The sequence below is a fragment of the Acinonyx jubatus genome, chromosome D1 (assembly GCF_027475565.1).
Source record: "Acinonyx jubatus isolate Ajub_Pintada_27869175 chromosome D1, VMU_Ajub_asm_v1.0, whole genome shotgun sequence".
NCBI classification, from domain to species: Eukaryota; Metazoa; Chordata; class Mammalia; order Carnivora; family Felidae; genus Acinonyx; species Acinonyx jubatus.
Genome location: NC_069390.1, coordinates 69,128,180 through 69,156,027, shown reverse-complemented (window position 1 = coordinate 69,156,027; position 27,848 = coordinate 69,128,180). Strand labels below are relative to the sequence as shown.

Below are 27,848 nucleotides of genomic sequence, written 5' to 3'. Positions count from 1 at the left end.
CCAAATGGGGTATTATAATATTTTATAATTTTTTTCCAATTTCAGATTTTGTGAAAAATATTATGAACATCTTTCTAAGTCATTCAGTATTTGTTCTTTCACCTCATTTATAAAGATTGTATAATGTGCCATTATATATTTATACCTTTATGATAAAGTTTTTAAGTTTTACTTATTTAAGTAATCTCTATGCCCAAATTCATAACCCTGAGATTGAGAATCACATGCTTCCCCCACTGAGCCAGTCAGGGACCCCTACCATTGTGATATTTAACCTGATGCATATTTAGGAAGTTCTCATTTTTTTCTGTGACAAACAACAGTATAATATGCATTCATGAAGTTAAATATGTACAAATCTCTAGTGATTTTGTTATCATAAATTCATACAAATGGAATCATTAGGTCAAAAGGCACATATGTTTTTAAGGTTTTTGATACATGTAACCAAATTTCCCTCCAACAGCTTTTTCTTATAGTACCACCACGATCACATGATAGTGTCCATTTCTTTGCATCTTCATGAAGACTGGCATTTTTAGTATTAAAACATATTTGTCTGTCTGAAGAGTGAAAAATGGTATCTCATTGTTTAATTTTCCTACTTCTATTGCTAGTGAAAAAAATTTTTTTTTGCATTATTACTGGCCTTTCTATTTTTCTTGTGTGGTGGTTGCTTATTTATAGCTCTGTCCCTTTATCTACTTGGATGTATTAAAATAATTTATAAGAGCTTTTTATATATGAAATATATTCCCTTTTTGCCTGTTGTAAATGTTGCAATTTTTTCCTCAGTTTGCATTTACCATTTGTCTTGCCTCTGGTAATTTTTAATATGTCTACATTTAAAATATTTTTCCTTTTATGATTTCTGCCCTTTGCAGAATGCATAAAAATCCTTTGCCCGCAGTAATGATGAAATAGATATTCACCTCTATGTCCTCATAGTACTTTCACAGAGTATAGGAAATGCACGCAGGAATTTGTCTGAGATAGAATCAGAGGACTCAGATGATGCGATGTGTGGGTAATTCAGAGGGAGGAGTCAAGTGTGACTGAGTTTTCAGGCTTGGTAGACTTTGGTGAGGGTGGAACCACTGACTAAAACCAGGAATACAGGAAAAGGAACAAGTCTGTTAGGGCAGATAATGTGTTCGGTTTTGCACAGGCTGCTCTTGAAATGTCTGCCAGGGAGCCTGGTAGATATGCCCAAAAGGCAGTTGGAACAGCGAATGGAATGCACGAGTGAGGTTGGGGTTTTAAACACAGATCTAGAAGCCATCAGCAGACATTTGATAGTTCAACCAACATTTGCTTTTCAGTGAACATCCTGGGCCAAACACTAGGCTGAGGTACTTCACTGCCTTATTTCATTTAGGGTTCCTGAACACTTCAGGAGGTAGAAATTGTTATCCTCATCAGGTTATACACACCAAGGGACAGGTTTACAAAAGTTACATTTCTTTACTGAAGTCCTATAACTGGTTGGTGGTGAAATTTGAGTGTGAAACCAAGTTAAGTTGGCCTGATTCCAGAGTTGAAGTGATAGCCTTGTTTGCTCCATTGCCAGAGAGGTGGATGAGCTCAAGCAAGGAAAGGCAGAGTCCCATTGGTAGGGACTAGCACACTTGGGTAGTGGGCAGCAAAGAAGGAAGGAGCCAATGAAGGGATCTGGGGGAAGGTAGAGGCCGACATGTATACCTGCTGACTGATGCTCTAACCAGAGGCCAAACATATTGATGGTGGGGACATTCTCGTCGATAAATCTGAGACCCCACTCCTGCCCTTGCCCCTGAAAACAAATTCTGTCACGGTGCTTTGCACATAAATACTCCTTGACTGACACTCCATCAGAAATTTTCTTGGGTTATCCTCTGAGCTAGACCATACCAGTCCCTGTGTCCCCACTTGTTGTGGGTTGGGGGCTCACTCCCAGAAGATCCTTAGTTTATCAAACTATTGCCTCCTCTGAGAGCAACAGAAGTAGACTCCTTGTTTTATAGCAGAAACAAGGCCAAGAAGTCTGGATCTGGATTTTACCACATGCTACAGGAGTGTGAAGAGTAGGAAAAGCAGCGATTTAGGAATTATGAGTTACAATTTTCATTCTGTCACTTTGGGTAAATTATTTAAATTCTCTGAGCCCATGGGGTGCCTGGGTGGCTCAGTCAGTTGAGCATCTGACTTGGGCTCTGGTCATGATCTCATGGTTTGTGAGTTTGAGCCCCGCTTTGGGCTCTGTGCTGACAGGGCACAGCCTGCTTCCGATCCTCTGTCTCCCTCTCTCTCTGCCCCTCCCCTGCTTCCACCCTCTCAAACATAAATCGACATTAAAAAGATTCTCTGAGTCCCATTTCCCTCATGATAAAATGGAGACACCCACTAACAGGGTGATTGTGAAGGTTAAATAAATTAAGATAAAGGGCTTGGTGCATTGTAGGCACTCAGTACAAGGAAGTTAAACTCTGAGTCATACCGAATTATTTCGCTCAGTGTTCTCCGATGCTTACCTTTTGGCTATTCCAAAGCTCATTTATACTCATCCATGTTGGGTGGGTTAGGAGGAAAATAAATCCTAACTCAGCCTTCCCTGTCTGTCTAATGCAAGTCAAATGTGTTCAGTGAAAGCATAGAAGTTTAGATGGTAATAAATCTGCTGAAAATGATTTAGGTCATGATCTGCTTGTTTTGGTCCAAACTAAGTGGTAGATTCAAAAACTCACCTGCAATCAATTTCTGATGATAATCTGTAGATATCCTATCATAGTTTTTCTTTCTGGGTAAAAAGTCCGACATCAAAATTCTCGTGGACTGAAGTGTATTCATTTGAAGCACTTTCCATACAGAATCCATCCTGGCCTCTCTCCACATAGTTTGAAAATGGTTGCCTGCTTCCAGACACCTGCTCTGTCCTGAGTCAATACTGGATATAACTCACATTGCAAGTTAGCACAGGCTTCAGACAAGCCTAGTAGATAAAAGGGGGGCTCTTTGCATTCAACAAGAAATTAGCACAGCCTTCACTTGGCAGAACTATATATTAAAATGGTGATTTAGGAGAATTTTCAAATGTCCCTCTTTCTTGTGGATCTCATCCTCTGCTTCAGGAATAAACATTCTTTTGGACAACCCTGGCTTGTTCCTGGGGCTTGGTGTAATTATTTAATAGCCCCCCCCCCTTTCACTCTCAAGGGTCCCTTTTTGGATGATAAATTCTATTGTTATCTCTTACAGGGCTTTTTCGAAGATATATTATTTGCATTAATCTAAGAAAAATTACCATACCTTTCCTCCAGCAGAGTCTTTGGTACCCTATCTTGAAGTCATTGAAGTATTTCTTCAGAGCAATAATTAAGAGCCATATAAACTAATGAATAACTCCCTACTGCTCTCTTATTGGTGAAAGCAAATAAGGTAACTTTATAAGGACTCATCTAATAGAACAGCCCTAGGAGGGAAACATGTGGACTTCGTGTTTATGTTTGCAAAAGCAATTCCCAATTATTTTATTTATTTATTTTTTAAAGTTTATTGATTTAGTTTGAGAGAGAAAGCATGAGCAGGGGGAGGAGTAGAGAGAGAGGGAGAGAGAATCCCAAGCTGGCTCCAGGCTGTCAGCACAGAGCCCACTGCAGAGCTGGATCTCACAAATGGGAGATCATGACCTGAGCTGGAATCAAGAGTTGGGACACTTAACCGACTGAGTCACCCAGGTGCCCCATTTCCCAATCAATTTAATTAGTTTTGCCACTTAATATGAGCAGAGTATGAACCTACATTGAATAGCAAGGGAATGGAGACCTAGAGAAATCTAACTCTGTGCTTTCTGGAATGCCATTCCGTGCCTGAATTCTGAGAACTCTGTGGTCACATACAGCTTTTACAGACTTGAGTAACCTCCCTTCCTGTTCTTCAGGATAAGGTGTTCTGTAGTGTAGCAACTTGAGGGCAGTAAGATTATCAAAACATCACCAGAGATGCTTTGAGGGTTACTGCGGAAAACAGGTTTCCATGGCGCAGTGTGGCTGCTGGGAGGAGCCACATAGCACAACCCCAGCCATTCTCTCTGGAGGGAAGGAGAGCCAGCTTGTCAGGATAAAGCCAGGCATCCTTCTGGATAGACTCAAGGTATCTGAGACAGATGGATTATCAGGTTGGGCCAGATGGGTTCTTACGGAGTCTCATAATTTGGGGGGAGAGGAAGGACAGTAGGCAAGGATGATCTACCTATTTGCTAATATTCTTTTCATCTGAAGGTACTCTAGCCTGAATCTAGCTTATGGTCTTTCCTCAGCTACCTGGTTTGCTATTTGCAGCCTAGTTCTGAGAGAAGAAAAGTTCAAAGCAAAGCAAAGGAGCACAGGAATGGCTTGCCATCCAAAAAATGTGCTTGGAGAGCTCTTATCTTGGGGGCAAATGCACAGCAGCTAAGGAGAGAACAGAGCCATGAAACCGGAAGAGAACCATGTCATGATGCTTGTTTTGAAATGGCTTTTCCACAGTCTTTCACCCAAATGTCCTAATTGGGGGGTGGGAGCAAATGGAGTACAGGATAGGAAATGCCACAGCTTTGGTACTGGTGCCATTGCGGGAGTGATTAGAATCAGCTGAGTGTCACTCCTGCCGGAAGGTGTGGCTAAAAGACCCAGAACTCTGACAGGTCAGTCACAAGTACACTCCACAGATCTTGTAACCCAACTCCCTCATTTTACGTCGGATCTTTCAGGATGTCACTGAACTGCTAGCCTGGCAGGATCACCAAGCCACTTTAGTCTAAAAGATTTAAAAAAACATAAACCAGGAGTTATTTCTCCCCACTGTGAAGAACTGTCATGAGACCTAAATGAATGACTCTGGAAACAAATTGCAGTACTTCCTGTCTGGCCAGGGAGCTTGCTCTCCACAGTTGCCCACTGCCCCTAACAGGGAGGCCCTGTTAGAGGCAGTGAGGCTGAAGCTTTAGGATCTGTTCCTTAATTTTGTATTCTTTTGCTTAAAGACCACTCCCCACCCAATTTTATAAGCTTTAGGTCTCAGAAAACCTGAATCTTGGTCTGCCTGTCCTACATGGTAAATCTAACTATCTGGTGCTCCAACATGCTCGCAATCAGAAGAGGAGACCAAGTAAGGCTGGGGATGGCTCAGCTTGGACTAGGCTGGGAAACAGGCTGGGGCCTGTAAAGCAGCTGGGGCAGGATAACACTGAGGGCTGCTGGCTCATGTAACGTCTCAACCCTCTACCCGCTCCTTGTTTCCACCCCCAGTTCCTTGCCCAGACCAAACTTGTCTTCAGGTCTACAGACCCAGGATTTTAGATCTAGGGAAGGCCTTTGTCATCATCCCTCATTCTGCAGGCTCTCAGAAGGGCCTGACCCCTTGAGGTTTGCGAACTCCCCTCCCTGCAAAGTGAAGCCACAGCATTGGCCAATACTTTAAGCAGGAAGACTAGTTGGTTCACTTGTTAGATATAATCTGCCTGCTGTGTCCCTGCATCGGTGGAAACCAAAGAATGGTGTCCACCTGTCTAGGCAGTCAATAAAACATAAACCAGTGCAATTCTGCACACCTTCACTTAGTGCCCATTGTGAGCCAAGCTACTCCCTGAAGGGACAGAAAGCTGACAAGATATGATGCTGGTCCTCAGTATTTATATCAGAGAACAGGGTGTGAAAAGTTTGCCCCTCATTTGCTATTTATAGCTGCCATTTAGTCAGCACCTGCTGTTCAGCGGGACGTTTTATTATACATATTGTCTCTACTTTGACCGACAACTCTAGAAGGTAGATACCATTATTCTCACTTTGTGCATGTGGAAACTGAGGTGCAGAGAGGTTATGTGACTTCTCTAGGTTAGGCAGCTGGGGCATCGCTCTTCTTGTTAGGGGCTCGTGGAGGCTGAAGGAGAGCATGTGTAATGTCAGATGAAGGCAGAAAGATGATGCGCGTGCCTCACCTTCTATTCTCTGTTTCACACAAGCCTGTATTGAAGTCCCAGCTGTAACACTCTGCATGGGTTTGGGAGAACTGCTCTCTGTCTTGCTTTCCTCCTCGATAAACTGGACAAAATACTTCATAATATAGTTGGAAAGATGAAATGAGATAATGTGGACATGGCTCAGTTCCTGGCACTTTCGGGTACAAAATGATTCACTTTGGTACAAAATGCTCATCACATGGATCTGCATGCCACTTCCTCAGAAATTTATGTTTTTACTAAATTGTTGTCTTCTCAGGGAGGCCTTCCCTGGCCACCCTATCTAAAAGGCCAACCCCATTCCAACTCTTCATACCTGTAGCCCTACGTTATTTATCACCAACTAATATGTTACAAATTGTACTTATTTATTTTTGTTTTTTTCATCTGCCTCCACCTACAAGAAGGTAAAGTTTTTGAGACCAGGAATCTTTGTGTTATTTCTGTATCATCCCAAGCACAAATATATATTGGTTAAAAGAATAAATTAAAAACCAAACAAAAACCCCCTCTTTGGCTTAGAAAATTGGCTTTTAATTTGACTTTTTCCTATTTGACCCTGGGTACATTACTTAAAATGTCTAGGCCTCAGTTTCCTCTTCTGTAAAGGGGGAAGAATGATGGTATCACTTTTAAGACTGCTAGGATAATTAAGCGACATGCGTATAAAAACTGGCACATAGCAAGTGCTGGATAAATGCTTGCTATTATTATCACTTGAAGTATTCTGACCAGTTATTTAAATCGTCTTTCAATGTCGCCCAGAGCTTTTAGGATAGAAGAGGAGGCTAAAAGCCAAGGATACCCTCTGCGTTTTCAGCCCAGTGATCCCCCTTGGTAGACCACTGACAAAGAGTCAAAATGCTCAGTGTTCTCACTGCAAGGCTGCTCACGTGTCTGGATTACCATTACCACGTCACTGAGGAAGACAGCAAACTGAGGCTTGGCCAAGATCAAAGGACTTGTCCAAGATCACTCACCTCTAAAACCAGGGCATGCTGAACCCAACCCCCCATGTTGGGCCTCCTACAATTGTATTATCCGCTGCCTCTCTTCCAAGCTCTCTCTGCAGTGTGGGTTGGAGAGGCGGCTGTGAGCTCAGGAGCCCTGTGTTCACCAGGCTTGTCACTTTCATCTCCCGCAATACACTGAACTTTTCTAACTCCGTTTTCCCGCACGCAGAACGTGGGAAATAAAGCCCACACCTCACAGCTTTGCGTTCAGGATCACAGGCGAGGAAAGCTCTTCGGAAACTGCAAAGCGCCCTACGAATAACCTCCGCAACAGGCATTCACACTCGAGCTCCCCCACTTCCCAGTCCCGGGAGACGCTCCCGTCTCCGCCCACCTCCTAGGCGGCGCGGCGCGGGGTAGGAAGGAGGATTAACCCCTGGGCGCCTGTCTGGGCGTTTCTCCAGGCGGCCGGGGAGGAGTTCCGCCTCTCGCCCCCGCCCCGCCGCTGGGCTCCCTGGCGCCCGCACTCGCGCTCTCGGAGTCCCTCTCCCGCCCAGGCCCCTGCTGGCTGCGCTCCCTCGGTCCGGCACGGCACGCGGGCGGCCCGCCAGGATGCAGGCCGCGCACAAGGAGCACCTGTACAAGCTGCTGGTGATCGGCGACCTGGGCGTGGGCAAGACCAGCATCATCAAGCGCTATGTGCACCAGAACTTCTCCTCGCACTACCGGGCCACCATCGGCGTGGACTTCGCGCTCAAGGTGCTCCACTGGGACCCTGAGACAGTAGTGCGCCTGCAGCTCTGGGACATCGCAGGTGAGCACCCGGGGAGGAGGCAAGGGCCGGAGGGCCTCGAAGCGGGTCTGCAGGCCCCGGGGCAGCGGGTTGAGGTCTAGTGTAGTCCGGGGCGCTGAGCCGCAAGAGACTTTTTCTGGTGGGTTGAAAACTTGTTCCCAAAGAAAACAAAAAATTTTCTTTCTTTCTTTCTTTCTTTCTTTCTTTCTTTCTTTCTTTCTTTCTTTCTTTCTTTCTTTCTTTCTTTCTTTCTTTCTTTCTTTCTTTCTTTCTTTCTCTCTTTCTCTCTCTCTCACTCTCTCTGGCTGAAACTTCAAGTGCATTCCCTGGCGCTTTGGGATTGTTGCTTGAACACCCTCTCACACCCTCCCCTGGGATCACTCGACCCAGCGTGGGCCCCCGAAGGGACCCAGAGAGAGACTATCTGGAGTTGCATTCAGTTCTCCCTCTCCAGCTCTTTTTCCGGGCGTGGGCAACACTGCGGGTGACGCGGCCCTTAGTGTCATGCCAGCCACCAACGGGGGAGTCTTCAGACCTGTTAACAGCGGGAACTAGGAGAGTTCCAGGCTAGAGGGGTTTACTCACTGCTGTTTTTAATTGCTCCTTGCTCTTGCCTCCCTCTTTACCCTTCAGTCAAGAAAGTTTGAGGTTCTCAGCTTTGGTGAAGCCAAGGATCTTTGTGTGTATGTACTGGGGGCAAAGTATTATTTCTCTCTTTCTCTGACTCTCTGTGGTCTATGAAAAGGAGCCTGTGCACATACCTTAAGGTCACTTTTGTCAAAGAGTCTATGACATTAGTCATTTCTTTCTTTCATTTTTTAAGTTTATTTATTTTGAGAGAGAAAGTGCAAACAGGTGAGGAGCAGAGAGAGAGGGAGAGAGAAAATCCCAAGCAGGCTCCAGTCTGTCAGTACAGAGCCCATCCAGGGGCCACCCAGGCATCCTGGCCCTATGATTTCTTGATTTGGCCTTAAAGTTTTCAGTGAGAAATCCGCAAACTGTGAAGCTTCATTACAATGTTTGAAACCAGAATTTGATTCTGAAGGTTTGTACCCAGAGCTGGGCAGGGCATTAGGCAAATGTATGTCTGCTCCAAGTGTGAGTACTCAGACTGAAGCTGTTTGCAACCTGGGCATGTCCAACCCCTCATTATAGATCCTGGCTCTGCCACTCACTAACCTGCTCAGTGGCTTCAGACAAGTCCCTTCAGCTCGGTTGCATCCTTGTTAAGTGCAAAGGGGTTGGACATGGCAGCTCAGGAATCTTCCTGCTCAGTTTTAAGGTCCTCTGGGATTCGTTGTGAACAGTCCCACCTCACCTCTGACTGTTCCATGGTCTGTGGTACCAGGAGTCTTTGTAAGTGCTGGACCCAAACCCGGCACTTGTCCTTCAGAAAATAGCTTCATTTTTAGCTGGTGTATTTGACTGGAAACACTTTATCATGACTCGAAGCAAGAACAAATGTGGAAAATTTTTGAAAGGGCACTTCAAGTTCTGGGGACTGCGGTGCCTCTTTAATCATGAGCTGCCAAGTCTTATGATAAACCTTTTGGCATGTGAACAGATTCATGCATTTGAAGTCATCTTGAGCAGCTCCAGTAGCATGGGGGTTATCAGAGACCGGAAGATGTTACCAGCCACTATCTGATTGGGTTTTTCATCTAGAAAAGCCACACTGTGTCTCTGCACTCGGTTGCTGCATTTTTTGGTGTCTGAAAACTCTTCTGGCTGTACTGGAGTATCCAGGACTCAAGTTTAGAATTAGCTTACTGTTTCAAAGGGGATATAGCTATAATTTAGACTTTTGTGTCAAATGCAAATAAGGATGTGACATCAGGCGTGTTATATAATGTCCATGAATCTCAGTGTCCCCACCTAACAGAGAGGAGAGAAAGGTATAGTGATTAAGAGACTAAATTCCAGAGTCGAACCGCTTTCGACTGAATCCCTGTTTTACCCCCCCCCCCCCCATGTCCTGGGCGATTTTAGGTTAAGTTTCCTAACCTCCTGATTTCAGCCGACTCATCTGTGAATTAGGCAGAATGCTTTCTCCCAATAAATGGCAAATGAGCAAACAGATGCCAGCTAAAGGTGACTAAAGTCTCCACTATCTAGGAGAGCTGCAAGGATTACTGTTATACTACCATTTTTTTTTGACCATGTATAAATGCTAGGAAGAAGGACATGATATAAATATGTGGACTAAATCTTAATAAATGAGGGGGCCCCCCAGATGCTCAGTTCGTTAAGCATCAGACTCTTGATTTTGGCTCAGGTCATGATCTCAGGGTTCATGGGTCTCAGCCCAGCGTCCAGCTCTGTGCTGACAGTCTGGAGCCTACTTGAGATTTTTGTCTCTCTCCCTCTCTCTCTGCCCCTCCCTGACTCATGCTGTCTCTTTTTTCTCTGTCTCTCAAAAAAATAAATAAGTAAACTTTAAAAAATTATAAAAAAGTAAATCTTAATAAATTTGGAACATAGAATCTGTTCCAAAATGCCCAGCACCATCTTTTAGCTTTATCAGCATTACAACATGCTGACATGAGCAGCTGAAATCCCAAGTTTAGAAATGCCCCCTGAGCCATGGTTCTGGACTAACATGGCTGTGGAGGCTCTAGTGACAGAGGTCTGTGTACATAAGAAATATGGGGCGCCTGGGTGGCGCAGTCGGTTAAGCGTCCGACTTCAGCCAGGTCACGATCTCGCGGTCCGTGAGTTCGAGCCCCGCGTCAGGCTCTGGGCTGATGGCTCAGAGCCTGGAGCCTGTTTCCGATTTGTGTCTCCCTCTCTCTCTGCCCCTCCCCCGTTCATGCTCTGTCTCTCTCTGTCCCAAAAATAAATAAAAAACGTTGAAAAATAAATAAATGTTAAGAAATGTAAGAGGTCTGTGTACGTATAGTGGTGTGTAGCAGGTCAGTAGGGGAACTTCTTCCCAGAGCTCTGATGTGCAGTGGGAACCTGTCTGTGTCAGCCTCCAGCCCAGAGACCCTGTGAGCTGAGTTATAAGCTGGGCATCAGGCACAGCTGGTTGTGGGGAACCTGTGCCCTGTGGGAAAGGATGATAGGAGCATCGTGGTGACATGTTTCGTGCTACATCAATAGCCCTGTGAGGAGTGAATTCATATGAAGTCCAGCCTCAGTTGCCCACCCAGATTCCAGTCAACTAACTGTACCTCATGGCACCTTCAGATCAGCCTGTCTGTCCAAACACAGGAATGATTCCCTTTCCTTTTTATTCTCAACTCTGCTATGTGTGTGGAAAGAAGAGGAGGTGAGACTAAAAAGTGAACGGTGAGCCTCACTTTGAGCTAGTTAGGAGTGTGGATGAGATAGAGGGGATGGCCCTGTCTTGATAGAATATCAGATCCATCTGCTATAGAGGGGATCTTTGCTCATTAGACCTTTGATATTCATTTGATTCAATGCCAAGGTGGGCCTTATTTATTTGTCCAACTAATTTCCATCATATATCTCTTATAGCCACTTCAGCTGGCCAGTCTGTTCCTGAAAAACTCCAAAATACTTCTCAGGAGGCACCTGGCTGGCTCAGTTGGGAGAGCATGCCACTCTTGATCTCCAGGGCATGAGGTCATGAGTTGGAGCCCCACGTTGGGCATAGAGATTACTTAATTTAAAAAAAAAAAAATTGCCTCTCAGGGCTTGTGAAGTAGGCCTTGACACCAACATGGTAAATTCCACAAACCTTGTAGGGAATTGCAATCACCCTGAATCCCAAAGATTCTACATAGAGGAGCAAGTGGGTCAACTCTGGGTTCCAAAGCTCTTGATAGCATCAGGAGAAATTAAGTCATTTTGCCCAAGGCCACCTGCCTAATAAGTGGGAGAGCTGGATTTGGTACAGTTTTGTTTGACTTGGAATCAAGCCATGTTCTTCATGACTAAAGCCCATGAGTCCCTGGGACATTGCTGGCCCATTGGGGTTATACCTTACTCTCCTTTACAGGTATTCCTTCCTTAGTAAATAGGTTGTCCTTGCTTTCTCCTTCCTATTTCTTTTTCTTTTCTTTTTTTTTTATTAACGTTTTTATTCATTTTTGAGAGGTAGAGAGAGACAGGGTAGGAGTGAGGGAGGGGCAGAGAGAGAGGGAGACACAGAATCTGAAGCAGGTTCCAGGCTCTGAGCTGCCAGCACAGAGCCCGACGCGGGGCTCGAACCCATGAACCATGAGACCGTGACCTGAGCTGAAGTCAGACACTTAACTGACTGAGCCACCCAGATGCCCCTTCTACTTCCTATTTCTAACATATTTTTGGATATTAATCAGAACCACTGTGCAGATAGAAAGAGGAAATGCAATGAAAATCTATTTCTGAAAATTTAATTCTTGGTTGTAAGGTTTTTAAAATAGATTTATCAAGAAAAAAGTAAATAAAAGGTTCACACTTGAGACTCTTCTATTTCTCTTCAAATCTGATACTATAATTACTCCATTAGCATTTTCAAAGAGAACTATACAATTTTGTCTAGAACTCTTAACGTGCTTTGGGACCCAGCTGCAGGAATTGAGATAGCCATAGTAATAGTAGCTCACATTTCATACGCATTTATTCTTGCAGTTGTCCACACATTTTAATTTTTAATTCCCCAGTAAAATAGTTGATTAAGTGGAAGTGCTAGAATTTAAAATGTGGCCATGCTCAGTTCACCATCTAATTGTTCATGGGATCGAACCTCACATTGAGCTCTGCACTGACAGCACAGAGCCTGCTTGGGATTCTCCCTCTCTCTCTATGCCCCTCCCCTGCTCATGCACACACACACACACACACACACACACACACACACACACACACATTCTCTCTCTCTCTCTCTCTCTCTCTCAAAATAAACAAATAAATTTAAAAAAAAATTAAAAAATATTTGGTTATGGAATCTAGTACCCAGTCTCCTAACAGTTTTGCTCAATTTCCCACAATTTAAAAATAAAACACTTTCAACATACTACAAATATATTTTAAAAATATACCTGACATTGAGTAAGCAATGAAACCTGGCTAGACCTCAGTTGCCCTGTCTGTAAATGGCCATTGTTCCATTTTCCTATGACATCACGTATTTGTATTATGTTCTATCCTGCAGTTCCTGTCAGCTCTAGTAGTTTTTCACTCTTCCCAGGTTGTATGTGGCAGCATATTCCAGCTTCTTTCCTTGCTAGGTTTGTGACTTGGGCAGGTCACTTAGCTTCTGTGCCTCGGTTTCCTGTCTGTAACTGGGGACAATAGCAGAGCCTGTACCTTAGAGTTGGTAAAAGAATGAAATGGGTTAATTTGTGTAAAGTTGTGCCTATCTGACACAAAATCAATGCTAAGTAAATGTTAGCTATTGCTCTTGGTTTTTTTTCTATTTTTTTTTCGTTGTATTTATTTTAGAGAGAGAGAATCTTAAGCAGCTTTCACACTCAGTGAGGAGCTCAGCGCGGGGCTTGATCCCACGACCCTGGGATCATGATCTGAGCTGAAATCCAGTCGGACATTCAACAGACTGAGCCACCCAAGGTGCCCCTACTCTTGCTTTTAATTGTTATTACAAAATACCTTCACAACATTTTCCTGATTGATCTTCCCAGCATCGCTGAGGGTATAGACAGATCAGGTGGTACTAAACTAAATCTATTTTATATCAGACAAGATGAAGAATCAGAGAGTTAAGGGACTTGTCCAGGGTCGCAAGAGTTAGCAAGGGGCAGAGGAGGAAAAGTAGCTGAGGAAAAACATTTCCATCAGGGCACATCTCTGCTAACTTTCCGTGCCTATGCTGTGTGACAAGGAAGCACTGGAGGACATTAACTATCCAACAGGCAGAGCGATGGAAGGAGGCAGCATGGGCCTAGAATCAGGAACCCCAGGACACTGAATCCCCACTCCAGTGGCCATGAGATTCATCTGGATTACAGTGCTGTGTTGTTTCAGAATTTATAAAATGCTTCCACATTGTGACAGTCAATTGGGGGAAGGTTTTGGACTTTACTATCTCTTCAGTGTCAGTTTTCTAAAAAAAAACCTGTACTTCTCCAAGGAAGTTTAGAAGAAAGGTCTTAAATATCAACATAATAGATCTAGAAATGTAGAAAGAGCTAAATTTGGCAACCATCATGTCAAGCAAAAAACAAAAAATAAAAATGCATGTCGAGTCTGGGCCACATTCTGCTGGGCAGTTTATTGCTTTGTTTCTAGCCTGGCTAATTATAAATTTTCTAAATACCATGTGGACTAACATGGTGTGTGCTTACAGGTAAGCGGTATGTGCACTGAGCAAGATGGTGAACTTTCTAAGTAGGGTGAATGATGTGTGGGGAAAGCACCTCAGGGTTTTTTACAGGGCACTCACTAGAATCTCCATCTATCACAGACACATGAGCATTAGGCATGTGGGACATGTCCACTCATCTAGGTTTTAGAGGACTGGTTCTGACAGGAGAGCACATAGCAGTCTGACCAAGGAAAACCAAGTCATCTGAAAGAAGGAAGGGATGGGGAGGAGCAGTTCTAATGTGTGTGGCTTCAGCACAAATGTTTATGAAATGCCTGGTATGTGTTAGGTACTGTTCTGGGTGAGGGGAAAACAAAGAGGGATAAAGTATTGAACAAGACCCAATTCCTGACCTTAAGTTCACAGTTCAGTGGGCATGATGGCACCAAAGCAAATCACAGTAACAGCGAGTGAACTGTACCAATATAGGCTACTCCAAAATATTCTGGTGGTGCAGATGGGGTCCTACCTGCACCACATCCATCCACTCTCTGAGCTTAAATTCAAGCAGGCTGGATAAAGCCTCTAACTAGTGGGATGTTTCCTGTACCCTTACCTACCACCAGCTACTCCTTGTGAGTGATTTCAGGGCTGTACAGCTTGAAGCAGAAGTTCATCTTCTGGCTCTCGTCAATTCTGTCTCCTTCTCTTGAGAATCTTAGGCATTCCCATGGCTTTAAACTCCATGCAGACGACTCCAAAAATGTGCGTATAACCTTGACTTCTCATGACCTTCAGACGTACAGTTCTGTCTTCATGCTGGGCATCTCCTTTATGATATCTCACACATATTGCAAGATTAGTATGTCATAGCAAAGTGGCATAAAAAACAAAGATTGTTGTTTTTTCTCTTTTAATAAAGTAATGTATGCTCAGTGTAGCAAAAATTGGAAAGCCCAAAAGAAAACAACAATAGCAACAACAAAGGACTACAAAGAATATCCACAATCACCCCTTTTAATGATAAGTAGCACAGGGTGCTATTTGTCTGTCTATACTAGATATCTTTCACCGCTCACTGGACTTGCTATACATCTTTCCGCCACTCACTTGGACTTGAAACTTGTGCCATCTTTTCTTCTTTGACCCTCCAAGTCAGATACTGATTATGCTTCTCCTGTCACTGCTTTAGATCAAGGGCAGCACTATTATTACTTACCTATATAATAGCCACCTGTATAGCTCTAGTCTCTTCTTCCTGCAGTTATGTGTACCAAGGTCAAGTTCATCTTCCCAGAACATCACCTTGGCGGCTCCACATTGTCTATAGATTGTGCATATCATGAAAAGAAGAATTAAAGCAGTAGGGATGAGGTGATGGAAGGTTGATGGCTAGAACGAGGATGGATTTCAGGCCATAGAGCCGTTGGGGGCAGAATTGGTGGGGTCCTAGCAAGTAAGAAGTGACTGGAGTCCCTGAGGCCTGACCAGGTCTAAAGGAAACCCAGGATCCATTTCATGGTGGCTTCTTGTCATGAATATAGTTATTCTCATTGAGGGTTGAAATCGTACTTAATTTTTTTTTTGTTTTATTTTACTGAATTTTATTTAAAAAGTCATTTTAAAATTTGAGGATTTGAGAGGTATAAGATTTTTCCTGGGAGAATTTATTCATTCACTTGATAAGCAGAGGGATTTAGGGGTAAACAAAATGGATCAATTTTCACGCTTATGGAATCTGATAGTCTGGTGGGATAATTATTTAATCACTGTTCTGATAAATGCTCTGAAGGGGTGCTAAAAGAAAGTCAAAACAGGCCACCTACCCTAGCTATAGTGTAGGGGTGAGGACACGGTGTGGACAGCGGTAACCTGGCATGGCTATAGGTTACAACATGTGGGCCCATGAAAGGATGCATATGCTAAGCTAAAGGTTAAGAGTAATCGTTCCTTATATTTATCAATTTGTCAAGTCAATCTTTGCAGTTTAAACCCCACAGTGATTCTGTCAAATAGGTCTTATTATTTCCAATTTTGTAGGTGAGGAAACTGGGCCCAGCAAAAGTAGAGCATCGTGTCTGGTATATAGTGGTTGTTCAGTGAAAGTGGTTTGGTGTTAAGCAGTCACTGGCATTAATACTGGAGCCCTCGCTCACCTGAAAAGTTTTTGAGAAGAGCTCCTTTGTAGTAAGGCTTAGAGCCCTTTCCTTCTTCTGATGATTCACCCTAGGCAATCCTGCAAAGCTTTCAAGTCGTTGAGAGCCCCCATGCCCTTTTTTTTTTTCTTTCACTTTCTTAGATTCTGAGATGGAAATTTCCAGAGGGATATGCTGACCCTACTACTCCTGGGCTGGAAATCACGTTTATTCCCTCAAAGGAAGATTCTCATCTTCTAGGCTGGTGTACTAGAGTAGTCTCCAACTTGGCAAGGTCAAGACTGTGACTGCAGCCTGGGTTTCAAATTATTGAGTTCCGCTATTTTTTTTCCAACTGTTTGAGAATTCAATTAAAAAGTATATGATCTTAATTTACTCTTTGAAAAAAACTCAGGTTTTAACTTCCACCATTCCCCACTCCTTTTGGTTTCTCATGCACAGCTATTAATTAAATCCTCTCTCTTCTCTCTCTCTCTCTTTTTAAGTTTGTTTGGAGAGAGAGTGAGAGTGTCTGCACAAGTGGGGGGGGGGAGCAGAGAGAGAGAGAAGGATAGAGAGAGAATCCCAATCATCCTCTGTACTGCCAGCATGATGCCCAGCCTGATGATAAGGGGCTCAAACTCATGAACCCTGAGATCATGACCTGAGCCTACATCAAGAGTCGGATGCTCAACCAACTGAGCCACCCAGGCTCACTGCCCCCATCTCTTCTATCTTGAAAAATAACTGTCTTATCCCCTTATGAGTAGCCATGTCTTCTTCACAACTCATCTGGACTACTATAGCAGCTTCCTTATACCCATACCTTCATCAGGCTCCTCTCCCTGCCCCCACGCCCCATCACTTTGTCATCCATAGACATGAGACTTTGCAGCATGGCTTCATTCTCCAGTCAGATATTCTCCAGTTTGGCATTCTTTGGTGGATCTCCATCACTTTCAGAATTAGAGGCTAAACTTTTTACGATGAAATTTGAGCTCACCCATTCCAGTCTCATATCTTATACCTCTGACTCTTGACCATTCCAGATATCTTACAGTGGCTTCAATTCACCCACCTTCCCCTCTGTGCTGTGGCTCATATGATTGCCACTGGCTAAATACACTTTCCTCCTTTTTACTTAGATGATGTCTATGGATTCTTTGTCACAAAACCCATCTCACCCCCTTTATGAAGTGTCTGCTTGAGCCCATGTGTCCCTGGGAGGCAGTGTTTCTTTGCTCCCATAATAGCCATGCTTATCATTTTAGATTAGAAGCCCTTCACTTCTGCATTACAATGTCTTTTTCTTCCAATTTATGACCCTAGGTCCCAGCATAGTCCTTGGTATTTAGTAGGTCCTCAATGAGTGTTTGTTCATTAAAAAGTTTTTCAGCCAACTATTTCAGCATTGCTTTAATTCTAAGATATACTGTTGATCTAAACATTTCTCCAATAAAACAGAAAATAATGAATTTGTTTATGCTTGAAAGACTTCATAGTTTTATGAATATTAACAATTAAAAATGCATACATTTTATAACTGACAAATATGGTAGTCACTTTCCTGAAGATGGCATTCTATTTTATTTTTTACCATAAAAACTGGAGAGTGAGCTTAAAGACCATTCTTTTTTTTTTTTTTAATTTTTTTAACGTTTATTTATTTTTGAGACAGAGAGAGAGCATGAACGGGGGAAGGGCAGAGAGAGAGGGAGACACAGAATTGGAAGCAGGCTCCAAGCTCCGAGCCATTAGCCCAGAGCCCGACGTGGGGCTCGAACTCATGGAACACGAGATCGTGACCTGAGTTGAAGTCGGACGCTTAACCGAGTGAACCACCCAGGCGCCCCTAAATCCATTCTTAAAAGCCGCACTTCATCATTTAACCGAGTCTTTATAATTTGGAATGAAGTGTCATTTATTTGGAGGTCACATGGCAAAACTGCATCCTTATGATTTTTGGATACATTAAATGAAGTCATTATTTTGAAGGGTAATTTTCACATAGGTAAGACCTTGACAGCTCATCAAACCAAATCCTTCATTTTACAGAAGAGAAAGCTGTGCTCTGAAAGGGGGTTTGTATTTGTTTCTCAGAATTTTAGAACGAGTTAATGGTAGAACTGGAACCAGAATGTAGGCATCTCTAGTTTATTAATGATGAGGTTTGAAGAAGCTTATTTTTTTTTTTTAATTTTTTGGTATAGTCTTAAGCACTGAGACAACAAAATAATTGAATTTGGTGGGCACCAGCCCTATGGAAATTCATGCAGTGAAGAAGAGAGGGTGATGGTCCCGGGGGCACCCAGAGACATCCATAGTCTGGCTTCAAACAGCATTCCTAGTATTATTTTCCTCTCTTCTCCATGATGAAGCTTTGCTTCCTTGTTCACACCCCATGGTCATCGCCTCTACGCCCTTGTTCCTGCTCTTCCTGTTGGTTCACATGCCCTTCCCTTTATTCCCACATATCCAAATCCTATATCATGTTTAAGACCCATCCAAAAGGGCAACTCCTTTACAAAGACTTCCCTAATTCTCTCTTTCCAGCAGTAACTTCCTCTTCCCTCGAACCTCATGCAATTTTTTTTATGCCCTTGTAGCACTTCTTCTTTTAACCTTGTTTTAGAGTTATTCATACCTCTCCAGATAGCCCTCATGTGTTTTAGCAGGCATTGCCACAGATTGTTGCATAATTTACTGAAATGACTGTGGAGTCAGCAAACAGGTAGAGAAGGAGAAAGCACTATATAGGAGGAGAAACAAGCAAGGGCAGGATTTTGGAAGCAAAGGAGAAAGGATTTTAGGAGAGGATAGTCAATAGTTTCAAATGTCTGAGAGAGATCAGAGTTATTTCTTTCCGCTTGGAGTCTCTACTTTTTGTAGTCTCTTTTATCCTGATATGTTATTTAACCTTTCTTTCTCATCAGCCTTGCATTAAACTGTTCTCTCAAGAAAAGTGATGAAAAACTTGGCTTCTTGTATAAGCTCCTCAGCCTAATGGAGACAAGGAAAATATCTGTAGTGGGAAGGATTCAGACAATTTTCAGTCTAATTTCTAGGGAAAAATTTAAAGCTAATCGACAAGTTTTTTGTTGGGAGGACTATTTTTCTCTATAATATAATGTGTTATTAACAGCTACCACTTATTGGGTGTCAGGCATAGTGCTATGCATTTTTATGTATCATTTTATTCATTGCTCTCAGTGAGAGTATCTGGTAGGTACTGTTTACTAATCCCATCACAGCACTGAGAGAACTGTGCTTAGACAAGCTAGAAAACAGATAAGCAAGGAAAAAAAAATACATAAAACTTTTTTTTAAAATTTTTTTTTAACGTTTATTTATTTTTGAGACAGAGAGAGACAGAGCATGAACAGGGGAGGGTCAGAGAGAGGGAGACACAGAATCCGAAACAGGCTCCAGGCTCTGAGCTGTCAGCACAGAGCCCGATGCGGGGCTCGAACTCACGGACCATGAGATCATGACCTGAGCTGAAGTCGGCCGCCTAACCGACTGAGCCACCCAGGCGCCCCTACATAAAACTTTTCAAAAGCCATACAAATCGTAAGGGATGGTGGTGGGTAGGAACTGAGATTTGTTTACTGTTTTCTAACTACTCTGTTCTGCTGTTTCCTAAGTGTCATACAACAGTGCAATCACTTTCACATGCCGTAGATTAAGCTGCAGTTAGAAAACACACCTTATTCACCTCACACCTATCAGAATGGCTACCATTAACAACTCAGGCAACAGCAGATGCTGGCGAGGGTGTGGAGAAAGAGGATCTCTTTTGCACTGATGGTGGGAATGCAAACTGGTGCAGTCACTCTGGAAAACAGGATGGAGGTTCTTCGAAAAATTAAAAATAGGACTACCCTACAACCCAGCAATTGCACTACTAGGCATTTATCCAAGGGATACAGGTGTGCTGTTTCGAAGGGATATATGCACTCCAATGTTTATAGCAGCACTATCAACAATAGCCAAAGTATGGAAAGAGCCCAAATGTCCATCAATGGATGATGAATGGATAAAGAAGGTGTGGCATATATATACAATGGAGTATTAGTTGGCAATCAACAAGAATGAAATCTTGCCATTTGCATCTACGTGGATGGAACTGGAGGGTATTATGCTAACTGAAATTAGAGAAAGACAAATATCATATGATTTCACCTATATGAGGAATTTAAGATACAAAACAGATGAACATAAGGGAAGGGAAACAAAAATAATATAAAAACAGGAAGGGGGACAAAACATAAGAGACTCTTAAATATAGAGAACAAACAGAGGTTTGCTGGAGGGGTTGTGGGAGGGGAGATGGGCTAAATGGGTAAGGGGCACTAAGGAATATACTCCCGAAATCATTGTTGCACTATATGCTAACTAACTTGGATATAAGTTAAAAAAAATTTAAAAAAAAAGGAAACATACCTTATTTATTTTAAAGGAAGAATTTATTATTTTTTGAACGTTTATACTTTTGAATAGAGCTAAGAATTAAATGCACACATTATTGCTGAAATCATGGGGTTTGCTTGGCTTAAAAACAACCATCTTAATATACTACTTCTAGGCAGGATAACCATAGTGACTAAAGATAGAAAGAATTGTGATGCTTGATGGTATTGGAATAAAAAATAAGTCTTATGTAGGACAGAGGGATACATGTGCATGTGCATGTGTGTGTCTTTCAAACTTAAAACAGTAATTTAGAGAATGTAGTGGCTATAGCATAAGTGTTCAAACTTTTAGTTCATAGCATTCTTAAGTGTCAAGTCATGTTTTCATGGTTCCTCTAGGTCAGTAGGATAACAGGCCAAGTTCTATATATTTGGGACATGGATCACCTCAAAATTTGAGTCAGAGTAGACATCACCACTCTCATTTCCTGTTTCACATTGATTTTCACATGGAAGAGGGAGAATCCCAAGCAGGCTGCTTGCCCAGCATGGAGCACAAGGGGCGACTTGATCTCCTGATCTCAGGACTGTGAAATCATGACCTGGGCCAAAATCAAGAGTTGGACGCTTAACTGATGGAGGCATCTAGGTGCCCCTCTTGCTTTTTATTACACAAACTGAAAAATCCAGTTTCAAAAAGATAGGATCACATCAGCAGGAATGTAGTGTTATCTAAGGTTAAAATTGTGATCTACCTCAAGCTAGTAGTGCCTGAGGTGTTTGATTGATCTTGAGTACCATTGTGTTTGCCTTGAAATTTTAAAATATCTTATTGTACCCCTGTGAGTTCACTGAGACACCCCAGAACACCCTGGTACACATCTTGGGAATTACAGCTCTGGAGGAATCTGGAAATCCTTTATTTATTTATTTATTTTTTAATATTTTTTTTTCAACGTTTATTTATTTTTGGGACAGAGAGAGACAGAGCATGAACGGGGGAGGGGCAGAGAGAGAGGGAGACACAGAATCGGAAACAGGCTCCAGGCTCTGAGCCATCAGCCCAGAGCCTGACGCGGGGCTCGAACTCACGGACCGCGAGATTGTGACCTGGCTGAAGTCGGACGCTTAACCGACTGTGCCACCCAGGCGCCCCTGGAAATTCTTTAAAAACAAAAACCTCAGAGTCCTAGACTTGTGAGTCATTTGTGAAAGTGCTCAGACTTGTGAGGTTTTTGTTTTTGTTTTTGTTTTTTTACTGTCTTGTGAATTATTTATAAAAATATCTATAAATGTTACTTAGAGGTGATATCTTAAATGCTAAGTAATCCAAAACATACCTTTTTACTTAATGTGTTTGAGCTTACATTCAGTGGAGATATTTTTAGGTTGTTTGTTAGGTATTTGTTTCAGTTGTAATTAGTTTAATTAAAAACATGGCATGCTGATTGTTTTATATCCATTCATGCCAACTTCTCTTCTGTGATTTGGTTTCATTCCCTCCCTCTATCCAGTATTGGCCATTCTATCACTATATGATCTTATTTCTCCATCCAAGTGAGTTATTTTATCTAAACTGAGTAGTTTAAGACCTCAGTCAAAATAAATTCTGACAAAAAAAAATCTTTTTGAGATACCAAGGCACTAACTGTCTCTCTCTCTCTCTCTCTGACTCTCTCTCTGTTTCTCTCTCTCCCACATACACAGCCTGAAATTTAAATATAACTATAGAATTGAATGAGAATATTTTGAAATTTAATTTAAAAACAGATCACTCTAATTCATTCATCTTTCTTTTCTAGAATGTTATTGTTTATGGACACCTGAGAAACCAATTGTTATTTTTTATGTCATCTTACTCTTTCACGCTTTAGCTTAATTCAGTACACTGCATCTAACTTTACCTTCTTGTTGAATAGAGGTAGGATTTGCCCGTAAGAGATGACAACCAGTAATAGGATGAAAGGAGAGCCATCATTTATGGGGAAACCAAAGAAATTGCAGAAGGAGCTTCGATGGTTCTGAATTGGGGACAAGTTTTTTCAAAGTGAATCTTAAGAATGAGCAGGAGTTTAGGGGTGCCTGGGTGCCTCAGTCGGTTAAGTGTCCGACTCATGACACGATCTCACAGTTCGTGGGTTTGAGCCCCTTGTTGGGCTCTCTGCTGACAGCTCAGAGCCTGGAGCCTGCTTCAGATTCTGTGTCTTCCTCTCTCTCTGCTCCTCCCCCACTCATGCTCTGTCTCTGTCTCTGTCTCTGACCCTGTCTCTGTCTCTCTCAAAAATAAATAAACATTAAAAAAAATTTAAAAAAAAAGAATGAACAGGAGTTTGGTAGGCATAGAAAATAAATTAGTTGGATCAGAGATCTTGCTTTATTCAGTTCACCCCTCTCCCTGCTGCAGTTCCTGCTCACAAATAACAAATCGATGTTAGCTGTTATTTCATTACATAAAGAGTACTTGTATTACAGTTCTGTTCTATCACATGAGTCTGCTGTGAGCATAGCCTAGAAGCCTCTCAGAGTGCGTGTGTGCTATGGAGACGTAGAGAACAGTACTTGAGTAATTCAACAATGAGCTCAAGAAGCTCAGTGTAGTTAGGGACGTAGACTGCAGAAATTTGCAGCCCATCAAAAGCAGTACAAGGCAGGGCCTGCATAAGTGGGCAAGCAAGTGATAGAGTCAGTGCCATGTGAGTATAATCGAGGAAAGAGTTGAGTATGGGCCAAGTAGAGTGCTCCAAGAAGGTAGGGTTTTGTACAGATTCGAAGAATAGTAAGGACTTAGAGAGTAAGGGAATGGATATGTTCCAGTGGGAGTGGAGGGTGCCAGGGAGTGAATGTGAGTGAAAGCAAGAAGCAGAATTTAGGAGAGCTATGTAAGTCAGAGTTTTATAGCAGGACCTTGAGCTCAGTCTGAGGATCAGCCTTTAACTTGATCAAGGTGTGCAACTTTGAAAATCCCATAGGAGCCCAGAGGATAAGAGTAAATGGACTCTTTTTTCTACCTGGCAAACTCTTACTCATCTTTCGAGGGCCGATCTGAAGTGTTTGTTGCCAGTTCAGGATCACTCAAGCTACTGCTCCCTGTTTCTGTAGGAAATAGGAACACAGTTTCCTTGTAATCCTGGCTCACATTTTGTTTCTCTACAAAATTCCATTTATAGTAGGTGGATATCCTGGAACAAGCCCAAGTGCATTAAAGAGTATTTTGATGCAAAAATAAGCAAACATGGGATCCTAAGTAATCATTTATAAGAGGCTTGCAATAAGAAAAAAGGATCAGTAGCAACAATTTCTTTAAAATAAAATTACATAAATTTCATTAAATTCTAAATATTTCATTAGAGTTAGTTTTTATAAAATTGATATAATTACCCACATTTAAATGTAAGGTGGAGTTTTGTGGTATATGACAATGTGACATGCATAGCATCTCAGAAAGTTATTTTCCCTTTAAAATTGGGTGTTTGGTACTGGTCAGCTCAAATGAACTAACTCCTAAACATTACTCATATGATTGTAGACCTTGTATTTCTAAATATTCTGAGTTTTCAAGACATTCCAATATCTGTCTTATTAGAGATCTTCCAATTTATAACTGTTGGCAAGTCATCCAAATTGTCTTAAATCTTGTGTAGGTCACAGAACATGTTAGCAGCCCAACATCCAGTTTGTGGCATCTGCTGTAGGCAGTAGGGGATCCCTGAAAGTGTTTAATTAGGAAAATGATAGGGTGAAAACAGAGCTTTGGAAGGTGAATTTGGAAGAGGTGTATAGAAATTAAAGTACAAGTTCAATATCTAGCCCTGACCACAGCCTGAAACTTCAGCCTTATATATACAACTGCCGACTCAACGTATCTGCCTAACAGACATCTCAAACCTAACATATCAGATCCTGACCTGCTTCCACAAAACCTACACTTCCAAAAGTCTTCTCCATTCCAGTTAATGGCAACTCCATACTTTCCATTTTTTTCAGCCAAAAGTTCTGGAGTCCTGCTAGCATCATCTCATACTCTACATCTCCTCTATCATTTCAATTTCCAGATATACCCAGGAAGCCAGCAATCTTTACCACCCTTCACCATCACCATGTTGGTCCAAATTATTGTCTCTTGCCTGTCTCCTCACTTCCAACCTTGACACCCATAGGTCGTTCCTTAATGCAGCAGGCCATACTATCCATTTACTCCTGCTCGTTGATGTTTCTCAACTGCTCACAATCCTTCAGTGCTTCCCTCTCTCATGCAGGATAAAAGGCAACCTTCTTATAATGGCCTGAAATTGTTTCCAGTCTGGACCCTGAGATCTGCCCATCTCACTGCACACTACTCTTCCCCTTGCTCAGTCCTCTCCAATGCAGACTCCTTGTTCTTCTCTGAATACTTGCTTCAGAGTCTTTGTGCTGTTCTGTCTAAAACCCTCTTCTAAATATCCATATGGCTTTCTCCTTTACCTCTTTTTGGTCTTTACTTAAATAACACCTTCTTTGTGGGCCTCCACTATCCATCCTGCTTCACTTTGCCCTCCCTCCCACATACCATTTTCTCCTTTCCTACTTTATTTTTCTCTGTAACACTTCACCAGCTAATGCAGTTTTATGTGTACCTTACCACTGTTTATCTCTTTCCACTAGAATGTAAGATTCATTAGGACACAGACCTTTAATTATCTTTTCTAGTTGCTAGAACAGTGCCTGAAAATTAATAAGCATTCAAAACTTTGCTGTTCGGTGAATGAAGGAGGTGAAGCAATCCTAACTAGAGTGGTTTCGATGGGAATGGAAAGAAAATGATGAATACAAGAGACATGGCAGAGGGTGAGCCTTAAAGTCCAGTTAAGCCTGCAAGTATCTGCTGGGGTGAGGGGAGGTAAAGAATTAGGGGTTATTCCTTCACTCGGTGAGGAGACCTTACTGAGCACTCACTGTATACTGAATGTTCAATACACTTGTCATGGGGGTGCTTAAACCTGGTTCTGGCTAGGGGGAACTTACAATTTTGTGAGGGAAGATTACACATGGTTAATGCCAGTATATCAGCCTAGGTGACTTGGAAAAAAAGTGATTGATTGAGACATTTCTGTCACTGGCTTGGTGGGGCAAAGTAGGGAAGAGAGAAGATGAGACGGTTTCAAAATGTTGGACAGAAGGTCAGATGGGCCCTTAAAAAGTGGACAAAACCTACTCACGAGGATGTCAGCCAGACTCTGATCCTAGTCTAGATTTCCTTGACTCACTCTTCAAAACCAGCTTAAGCTATTGTAAATTCAGTAATTAGATAGATTTTTTTTCCTCTAGATCCTTGTGCAAGGTCCATATTTACTCTCATTTTTATCTTCCTGCTTTTCATTCTATTATTCCCTAGAAATAAAGAGCATATCTGTATCTTGGAGGAAATTTTAGTCATGGATTGTGCCATGACCAAAAACATATGTTATTTTGAATAGAGTAAATTGATTCCAAATTTCTTAAGAATATGAAAATGATTACAAAAGCATAACATTCCAGTCTAAAACTTGTTGCAACAGATATGCACCTAGCCCTGTTAGAATAATGTTAATTTTCTCCATCAATGAACATCTTTCGATTATTTAGTGGAAATGAGAGTATAATATAGAGCAAGTGTGTTAGTACACAGCACTCGTTCATGAATATACGATGATGTTGTATTTTAGAGGAAGAAAGAACTTTAATTTTAGCTTATTTCTGCAAGAGTATCTTGAGTTTTTACTATATCAAATAGGTGGAAAATAGGCCTCAGATTTATAAGATCAAAATATGATCAACTTGCTCTTCAAGATTTTACAGTGCTGTAGTGGAGACTGAAGCATGAATATATAGCATAATAAATGTAAATGATGTCAGGTAAAGAAAATGCTACAGGGTCATGAAAAAGTTGGGAGGCCAGGGAAGGTTGCAGAACTGTAATGGCGTTTCAGGGTGCAATTATAGGGTGTACAGGATTTCATTGGACAGAGTGAGAGGAAGAAAGATGGGGAAGGAATTCAGGTTTTGGGAATAGAGATATAAAAAGGAAAGAAAAATCCAGGGAGTAATGGAGGATGTGTTTTAGAAAGAGTAAGTACTCTAGTGTGGCTTCGCCATGGAGCACTTGAAGAAAGTGCCAGGAGGAGAGTTTGGAAAGGTGGTTGGAGCCAAAGTCTCCTTGTCTGCAGTTTTAATAAAGGTGTCTGTTTTTAAGCATGTAAGAGGCACTGAAGGGCTAAAGCAATAGAGCATAATGGTCATGTTTACAGTTTGAAAGTGGATTAATACAGAAATGGTTTTAAGATTTCACCTAGGGACTGCTTAAAAAGACAGATTCCTGGGCCCCATATAAAACTACCATGTAAGAATCTCTGAAGAACATGAAGAACATGGCCCAGGAATGGGTGTTCTATAAATACCTAAGATGCATTTTCTTTCCTGCTTTATTGAAATATAATTGGCATATAACGTGTAAATTTAAGCTGTACAGCATGATGGCTTGATATATTTATATATTTCAAAATGATTACCATGATAGGATGAACACCTCCATCACCTTACATAATTCCCTTTTTTTTTTGTCTATGGTGGGAACATGTAAGAACTACTCTTTTAGCAACTTTATACACATAATACAGTATTATTAATTATAATCATCATACTATATATTAGATCCCACCACTTATTTATCTTATAACTGGAGGTCTATATCCTTTGGCCAACATCTCCCCGTTTCTCGCACTCTCAGACTTCGGCAACCACCTTTCTACTCTCTGTTTCTACAAGTTTGACTTTTTTGGATTCCACATATAAATGAGATGATATAGTGTTTTTTTCCTCTGTCTGACTTATTTCACTTACCATAATGTTCTCATAGCATTTGCCATGTTGTTGCAAAAGGAAGAATTTCCTTCTTTTTTGTGGCTGAATAATATTTCACTGTATGCATATACCACGTTTTCTTCATTCATTGATTCATTCATTAATTCATTCATTCATTCACTGATAGACACTTAAGAGGTTGCCATGTCTCATTCCTTGTGGACAATGCTGCAATGAACAGGGGGGTGCAGATGGCTCTTTAAGATAATGACTTCATTTCCTTCCTGTGTATGCCCGTCTGGTGATCCCTTATGCTGCCAGAATGTCTGAAGACCTATGTTTATATTTATATTTATTTTAAGATCAGTAGCAGTGCTGATGGGGAAGAGGACTGATCAGGGGCTGCTTCTGAAACAGAAGCATTGGTAGAATGTTGGAGACCCTTTGGACAGAGAGGCGAAGAAAGAGTCAGATGACTTGAAGATACCGCTCTGGGGCACAATATTACTAGTGATGCTGAGAACTGGAGGGAACACGGAGGGAGTAGGAGGTGG

At 42.0% G+C, this 27,848-nt stretch overlaps 1 protein-coding gene across 1 annotated transcript in view; it reads left to right on the top strand.

Annotated features, from left to right (window-relative positions):
* The first annotated feature begins 7,195 nt into the window (after positions 1-7,195).
* RAB38 (RAB38, member RAS oncogene family) overlaps positions 7,196-27,848 on the top strand; it is a 57,365-nt gene continuing 36,712 nt past the window's right edge. Inside the window, exon 1 of the mRNA XM_015064083.3 lies at positions 7,196-7,741. Coding sequence (XP_014919569.1) covers positions 7,540-7,741 — 202 coding nt within the window. The 5' untranslated portion in view covers positions 7,196-7,539. The remainder of the gene's footprint in view (positions 7,742-27,848) is intronic.